The sequence below is a fragment of the Cryptomeria japonica genome, chromosome 10, assembly GCF_030272615.1.
Source record: "Cryptomeria japonica chromosome 10, Sugi_1.0, whole genome shotgun sequence".
Taxonomy (NCBI): domain Eukaryota; kingdom Viridiplantae; phylum Streptophyta; class Pinopsida; order Cupressales; family Cupressaceae; genus Cryptomeria; species Cryptomeria japonica.
Genome location: NC_081414.1, coordinates 94,302,514 through 94,310,866, shown reverse-complemented (window position 1 = coordinate 94,310,866; position 8,353 = coordinate 94,302,514). Strand labels below are relative to the sequence as shown.

The 8,353-nt window shown below is 36.1% G+C and overlaps 1 protein-coding gene across 3 annotated transcripts; it reads left to right on the top strand.

Moving 5' to 3' along the window:
• Positions 1-619: 619 nt before the first annotated feature.
• LOC131052612 (65-kDa microtubule-associated protein 1) lies at positions 620-8,148 on the top strand. 3 transcript variants are annotated; one of them, XM_057987217.2, is made up of 12 exons: positions 620-783; positions 956-1,037; positions 1,216-1,438; positions 3,330-3,587; positions 3,818-4,033; positions 6,018-6,173; positions 6,286-6,445; positions 6,520-6,671; positions 6,791-6,878; positions 7,065-7,138; positions 7,282-7,356; positions 7,452-8,148. In XM_057987217.2, exons 3-12 carry the CDS (start codon positions 1,280-1,282, stop codon positions 7,794-7,796), a joined length of 1,683 nt encoding a protein of 560 aa, XP_057843200.1. In that variant the 5' UTR covers positions 620-783; positions 956-1,037; positions 1,216-1,279; the 3' UTR covers positions 7,797-8,148. The 3 variants fall into 3 exon arrangements, with proteins under 3 accessions (XP_057843200.1, XP_057843201.1, XP_057843199.1); XM_057987218.2 differs by lacking the exon at positions 620-783 and having other exon boundaries at positions 790-1,037; XM_057987216.1 differs by lacking the exon at positions 620-783 and having other exon boundaries at positions 790-1,150; positions 1,235-1,438.
• The last annotated feature ends 205 nt before the right edge of the window (positions 8,149-8,353 follow it).

The window sequence follows — 8,353 nt, the reverse complement described above, 5'->3', positions numbered from 1 at the left end:
TAAACTATTTCTTAATGACATTACCTATCTCTATAATGATGATTAGCATTGACACTCATTAGATAGTATAAATAATCTCTTCCATACTGAGCCCCTCTTCCATACTGAGCCTTCTTGTTGCTGGCTATTTGTAGGGTTGTTTGGCCTTGTTACTAAAAGAATCCATTCATTCATTCACTAACTATTTATTATGATTAAAAGTGAATTATTTGATTTTTTTATATACCACAAATTTCTCTAATCAACTTATTTGAATTGTCTTAAATTTTGAGAAATATATTTTAAAAATAAAATTAATATTATAAAAATACACCACATTAAAAAAGGAAAGGAAAAAAAATCACACGCAAAATCAGGATGAGGGGAAAACCTATAATAACAACAATTTATTGCTTTTTTTAAACTTTAGTAAAGGCTTTATACTCATTCATAAAATGAATTTGAATTTTTTCCCCGATCATTTAAACTGAAAATAGAACTTTTCCCAACACAAAAAGCCAATAATAATTCCCAGAACAAAAATTTAAAAACATCCTTTGTCGTTGACATGTTTAAAGTTCTTAAAAAGTTTCCCCTCAATTTCTTATAAAAGTCCAAGAATCGAAGCCCACAAGAGAGACGTTGGATCCGCTCTTGGATTTAAACAATTCATTGGAGGGAAAAAGAAATCTAAGCATGCAACAACAATTAACAATGATTTGACATGATCACCCAATTCATCCTCCAGTTCATTGTCTTCATCTGAAAGGCTCTTTCAATTTGTCATAAGCTAAAGCTGGTTAGGTAATAAGTGCATGTCATGCACCATATTTTTCCTCATTCTCCCTCACTTGAAGCATACTCATTGAAATTGTGCAAGAAAAAATAGAATTTTCAAAGCTCTGTTATTGAGTCACTTCACCTACCACTTTATTTTCTTTTTCCTTCAATCCATTTGGTCTGACATTTCTGCTAGGTAATGGCAATCAAACGAGACGATGATGTTGTTGGCGATCAAAGCAAAACCCAAGTCTCAGATGTAAAAATTCAGCTACCTGGTATGGTTTTACAAGCTCTTTCTTCTTTGAAGAATACAGCAATGGCAACTAAGACATTACATAACTCCGTGTTAAACGAGACCACTTGTGGGTCGCTGTTGCATGATCTACAGGTACCATTTTTTTCATGATCTTGGGTTTTTGTTTTGATTTTAAATCAGCAGATTTTCTGATGTAGGGTTTGGTTATGAATTCAGTTGATATGGGATGAAGTGGGAGAAAATGATACTGAAAGGGACAAGATGCTGCTGCAATTGGAGCAAGAATGCTTGGAAGTCTACAGGAGGAAAGTGGACAAGGCTAATTTGTCCAGGGCTCAGTTACATCAGCAGCTTGCTGATTCAGAGGCTGAGCTAGCTCATCTTCTTTCGGTTTTAGGTGAAAGATCCTTTGTCGGGCGGGTATGTTTTGCGTGGGCTTTGGGAATTCTATGTTTTGGTTTCTTTGGGTATCTTGATTTTTGTTGTTGCTGATTTTTATTGTTGGCGTGTCGGGACTTCCAATATTGATATCCTTAGTACAGAAGTTAATATATGGGTGCTCTCATTTTAGGTCGCTTCTTGCAGTTGTGTTTTAGATTCACTTGTTGATCAAGGGCCTTGTTGTGGTGTAATTTTGTACAAAATGGTTGGCAATTGGCACTTGCTATTTAATCAGTCAAAATTTATTTAACTGTTATGCTGATTCTGAATACACTGGTAATACCAGATCTAAATGATTTTTGTTTAATTTTGCCATTGTTACTGTTCTTGCTTCAGAAAGTTAGATGAAACTTTGACATTGTAGCCTCTGTCATGAATGATTCCCTTTATAATTTGTGGTTTACCCGTGAATTAGGATTAGTTCTACACTGCCCAAGGGTTCCCTCCCAGCTGCAGTCTGCAACTGCATGAAAGGCAACTTTAGGTACTTATCATCCGCCGGACATTTGAGGGCAAACACATTTAATCATCATTCGAAAGAGACACTTGGGCTTTAACCATTTTCAGGGCTGGGTTGATTCCTCTCGCAATTAGATGCAATCTTAATCCAACTGGGGAACATGGTGAGAAAGCATATTTAGGGGCAGCTATTAAAGGGAAAGCTAGGCTATTAGTGGCACAACTGAAGACTGGTTCACATCATCTCAGGTGTGAAACGGGTAGGTGGCAAAGGTCCCAGGAGTTATGGGAAGAGAGAACTTGTTTGTTTTGCGGGATGGGAGCAGTGGAGACCGAATGACACTTTCTTACTGAATGCACAGTGTATGATGATATTCGGGTTCAGTATGAGATCATTCTGAAGGCCGACAACATGCATCAGTTATTTGACGAGGACAAGATCAATCAAACGGCTAGCTTCCTAGTCAAGATTCATAACAGGAAATCAGACATGGAAAATTATATTCAGGAGGATTAGTGTGTGTTTTTCTTGGTCCCATAAACTGTTCAGTCTCGTGGACGTCAGTAAAATCATTCATTCATTCATTATTGGGATTCCCCTGTTTCTGAATTTTTTGTTCGGATTGAAATAAATATCAAACCATCTGAGATGAAATTGAGTTTGCGTATCGGGAAATCGCTTTCTTTATGGTGTACACTAGTTTTTTAAGTTCCCAAAGATGATCACACTGTTGTTGTTCTCCTATGGTTTTTGTTTATGGTGGTTATTATTCTGAATTTAAGACCACTGGTTGCCAATGGCCTCCCACAAAACACCTTGGCTCAACCTCATAATCATCAACGTTATCTATACGGTCAGAGTAAACATATTTGCATTTTATACGGGTACTAGTTGTCTGTGTGTCAATTAACTATTGTACTGAAATTATGACCACCGATTGCCAATGAATTCCAGAAACTACTAGAATCAGCTATTATCATTATTTGCTTGTTTCCTCAGCCAATCCCAAATCCCTTTTGTTGTTTTTTTTTTTTTTTGTACTATTTCAAGATTTGTCTAAGGGGATGGGTCTAGTTGGTTAAAGCATTGGATTCTTCTTGTAGAGATCCAAGTCAAATCCTCAATTTTCATAAGCACATGTAAAATTGAATACTAATTTATGACAATTGATCTTTTATAATTGACTTCTAATGTAGATATAATTTCTAAATAAAGTGGATTTCTAAATAGTCATTCTTGACCTTCTGTAGGTGATTTTCTAGTATGTTGGCTCATAAATAGCTTGTATTAGTTTCTACCAAATGCTTACAAGAATCTATATTTGTCTTATGTTGATGCTTGTATGTGCAGAATATTTGTAAAGAGGGTGCATTTTGATTTGGTTTGATTATTTGTCCATTCTGTATGCAGCCAGAAAAGCAATCAGGAACGCTGAAGGAACAAATAGCTGCAATTGCACCAGCTTTGGAGGATCTAAGGCAGAAAAAAGAAGAAAGGATTAAAAAGTTTATGGATGTTCAAGTGCAGATACGTCAAATTTGTGATCAGATTGCCGGAAACTCAAAGCCTCATGACATCTATGAAAGTCTAAGGTTGGATGATCACGACCTCTCTTTGAAGAAGCTTGATGAATTTCATTTACAGCTTCAAGAGCTTCACAGGGAAAAGGTAGTCGTGATCGAATCAATTGATTATAACTACCCTTGGAACTAAATGTCCACATGCATGCTATAGTTTTGAATTCATATTAGCTTGGTTCTTTCATGCTAAATAAACTGCTACCCGCCTTCATTTTATCTAGCAGATCTTGCTAAATGTAAAGCTTTTTATGTGAAAGTTGTAACTAACCTAGGCCGCCTGTTGTTCTCTTGTCTCACAATTATTTGTTTTCTTGGTAGAATGACAGGCTCCAGAAAGTCCTTGATTATGTTAACATTGTGCATGATCTTTCGGCTGTTGTGGGAATAGAATTCTCTAAGATTATTTCTGAAGTTCATCCGAGCCTGGATGATTCTACAGGCATTGAGTCAATGAGCATAAGTGATGGCACCCTTGGGAAACTGGCCAACACCGTGGAATCTCTGAAAAATGAGAAACAGAGGCGCTTGCAAAAGGTATCCATGTTATTATGAACAAGAGAATACATTAAGGTTATTCAGCTATATTATAAAAGTATATGGTGTCAAGAATTTCAATCTTTAACGTACTTATTTGAGATTTGATCTTATCTCGTGAGGTTTAGTGAACACTAAAATATCAAACTTTTTCTGAATATTTTAGGTGGTTTAAAATCCAACATTTTCTGTCTTAGTATCACACAAATCTGAAGTATACAATATTCTTCAGACTTATATATTATTATATTCATGAAAACTGAAGTTTTCTTTTCTAAATCTCCGGAACATGAGAGATGAATAGGAATTCAAAATTTAAAGTAGTAAGGGTAAAATTGCAGTTACTAAAAGTCAATAATCCTTAATGTTCACGGGTTCAACATTTTTTCTATGAATTTATTTATAGAGTTGGTATGACACAATAGAGTCCATGAGTGTCCCTCTGATCTGTAATCAGCCTAGATATTCATTTGGAGAATCCAACGTGGGGACTCCAGAAGAATAGGGCCTTGCTTTTGTTCGCACCATGTTCTCTGCATATTTGTAAGCTTACTGCCTTTGCATGCACTATGTTCTCTGCATATTTGCAAGCTTACTGCCTTTGCAGGTCTTCAAGGATCTCAATATTACACTAAAATTTGCAATGCTTCTGTAACATGTTTAGATGCACTCTATTGTACATCCATGCTATAACTGCTCATAATACTCAGTGATGAGTAAGTGAATGGGACTACTATCCCAGGCCCATTCCATACCTTCCTAAAATGCTCAGCTAAGGAGCACAGCATCAATTAGATGCAAAATAAAGAATTACACATAATTTATTAATGATGTAGTTATTTTTACTTGCCCTCAATGACTCCTCAGGGGTGCATATATAACAATTTAACAAGAGAGGAGCAAGCAAGAATCCCAGAAATCAGGAATCGGAAGAGACATTGTTTTGTAACTGATACCTTGTTTGTCTGCTGCTTGTTTGTGATGCAGCTGGTGGTTCTGCAACTGCCACCCTGCTGCAACTGATTTTTCTATCACGGGCAGAATTAAGCCCTGTTTTTATTCACTTCTTAAGAATTTGCTTCAGTCATATTTGACCCCAAGGTTTCGGTATAATCTTAGAGCCATCTGTAACCTCTGTAGACCCCCGTACAGCTTTTATTATACTTTGTTCTTAATTGAAATTCATTGTAATGGGAAAGTTTCAAGTAGCATATTTAATTGATTTTACAGTTGTTGAAAATAATGGCTTAAGAAGATATACTTACCACCCTTATAAGAAGCTTTTCAGGCTAAGATTGGATGCTTTAGTGTTGTAGACCATACTTTTGATTTTGGTTCTTTACAATTGGGGACACTGGTCACAAATTTGCTTTGGGATTTGTCTTTTTCTTGAGCATCATGTTGGAATTTTTTCCATGGTGGCCTAAATAGTAGACAGTTAATAAACATGTACATTAGGTAAAAGCTAAAAGCTATGTGTGCATTGGGAGGTAATTGAATTGCAAAGGACTGTAAGTAGCCTTGAACATCAGTGTGTTATAAGTTTATATTTGGTGGCAGGTCTCCAGTTACTTATGTTGGGAGGCATTCTACAGTCACAGTGAAGTGGAAGCGAGAGTCTGTGTATATAAAAATAAAAAAATAGTTAACTAACTAGTGTTTTTTAAAGAATAATATATATAAAAATGTAAATATGTAACTCTGTTTGACAAGTTTCTCTTTTAAATATTGATATATTAATATATTATTAAAGCAGTGTATCTTTACAACAATCTATCTAAAATATGTCAAGAATTGATTTGTAGGTGCTTAAAAAAATATCTGTTGAGCATATTTGAAATAGATTTTTGTAAAAATAGATATGCTAGTCAGGTACAGCTGAATTGTAAGACTATCAAGTTTGCTTTGGATAATCTTGGTGAAAATAAGTCGACAGTTTCTTGGTGATTTATAATTCATAATGACAACAATTTTCTGGGCACAGATCCAGGAACTGGGTGCAGAACTAATGGAATTGTGGAATCTGATGGATATTCCTAAAGAGGAACAGAAACATTTTAATCACGTGACTTGCTATATTTCAGCTTCAGTGGAAGAAGTGTCAGTGCCTAGAGCACTTGCTCTTGATATCATTGAAGAGGTGTGTTTTCTTTCAGCAACTCTAGATGCAATCCAATATCCACAATAAAATATGTTTTCCTTCTCAAGTCAATCAAATCGAGTTGGATAACATTCATTTTTCTTCTCTTCAGGCCGAGGTTGAAGTAAAAAGGTTGGATCAGCTCAAAGCTAGCAAACTGAAGGAGCTTCTAGTTAAGAAGCAAACAGAACTTGAAGATATATACAGGCGGGCTCACATGGAAATTGACATCAAGTCTGCACAAGAGAATATAATGGCCATGATTGATTCTGGTTTGTGCTTTGCTTTTAAATTCTCTAGTTTTATTTGAGTTTTCTTTACTAATTATTGTTGATCTGTTATGAAGGTACCATTGATCATTTGGATCTTCTGGCAAGCATGGATGATCAGATTGCAAAAGCCAAAGAAGAGGCACAAAGTCGGAAAGAAATAATGGAGAAGGTGGAGAAATGGATGGCGGCTTGTGAAGAAGAAAATTGGTTGGAGGATTATAACAGGGTAGCTTTGAGTGTGACACTTTATTTTTAGTTGATTCGAGTATTTATGCGTTTTATTCCCCCCATATGAGTGAAACTCTGTTGGATTTTAGCTGTAAACTGTAAGCTATTCATGTGCAGGATGAAAACAGATACAGCGTGAGCAGAGGTGCCCATATAAACCTTAAGCGGGCGGAACGTGCGCGGGTGATGGTTAACAAAATTCCTGGTAAGTATTAGGAGCAATGGACAAACGAAACTTATGAATTGTTTCTGAGGCTGTGGCCTGCTATTTTCTGCTGTAAATCTTTTAACTTGAACTTCGTATCAATACAATTATAACAATAAAACTCTCTGAAAACTTTGAGTCTTTAATTTTCGAATATGGAAACTGAGATTGATCTTGTGGATGTAGCACTCGTGGATTCATTGATGGCAAAAACCAGGGGTTGGGAGGAAGAAAGAGGAACGACTTTCTTATATGATGAAGTGAGCAATTGATCCCAGGCCGTTTAATCATAATGTCAAGGATTTTGTTTATTGTTCTCAATAAATTAAATTCAATCTCAGATTCTCGGGATGTTTATAATGACATTTACTTCCCTTCATATCTTTTCTTATGAACCCTACAGGTGCCGCTTTTGGCTATGTTAGATGAATACAACATGTTAAGGCAGGAGAGAGAGGAGGAAAAAAGGAGGTTCAGGGTATGTAATTGTTAAGTAGGGATTTCTTAAGCAATCTCACCTATTTGTTTTTAATGCTTCAAAATATGCTAATTACGCCTTGCTTCCATCTTCAGGATAAGAAACGTCTTCAGGGGCAATTGACAATTGAACAAGAAACCTTTTTTGGTGCAAGGGCAAGTCCGCATAAGCAGCTTTCAAGCAAAAAAGCTATGGGCCTGCGTCTGAATGGAAACTCTGTAAATGGAAACTCTGTAAATGGCCCTCCTTTCAATAGGAGATTATCTCTTGGTGTCCAGCATACCAGAATGAATGGGCTTACTCCTGCTCGACAAGGTCTTCCTGTCAATGGCAAAAGAGAGCACACAAGACCAATGGTTCCTCTGAATTATACTTACGTTTCACATGAAGATTCAGCTTCACAGTTTTCTGCTCATGGCTCTACTCCATCCTCCCCTTAGAACAAAAACATGCGCTGATTACGCTTTGAAGATGATCAAGGAAAGTTATGTGCAATGCATAGTGGATAAGATGCTGTAATAGGTTAACTGCGAGTAATTAACCATTAGCTTTTTCGGTAGTATGTGAGAATTTGATGAGAAGTGCAGGTTGCTCTGCCTTCGCCAAAGTTAAGCTCAGACAGGTTTCGTCTGGCTTAATTTAAGTATTTTGTAAAGAGCACTATCTTTTGTGGTGATTTCAAATACCTTAGATCAATGCCCTTGGTCACAGTTTCTTGTTCAATCCTGAAAAATAATACAAACTTGTATCTACACAGTAAATATAAATATATAAGAGTTCATTTTCATCTGATGTCTTAGGCTAATAAGAATTTGACATTGTTCACATGAACATAATATATTTGGCATCTCCCCTTCAAAGCAAAGTCCGAAATTGCCTTCAATTTTTACTTAGGAGTTGAACTTGTGGATTCAGAATATGAAGTTATGCAATTGATGTGTATGTTGGAAACTGCTATTTCATTTTCTTGAAAGTTATTTGGAATATTAATACAATG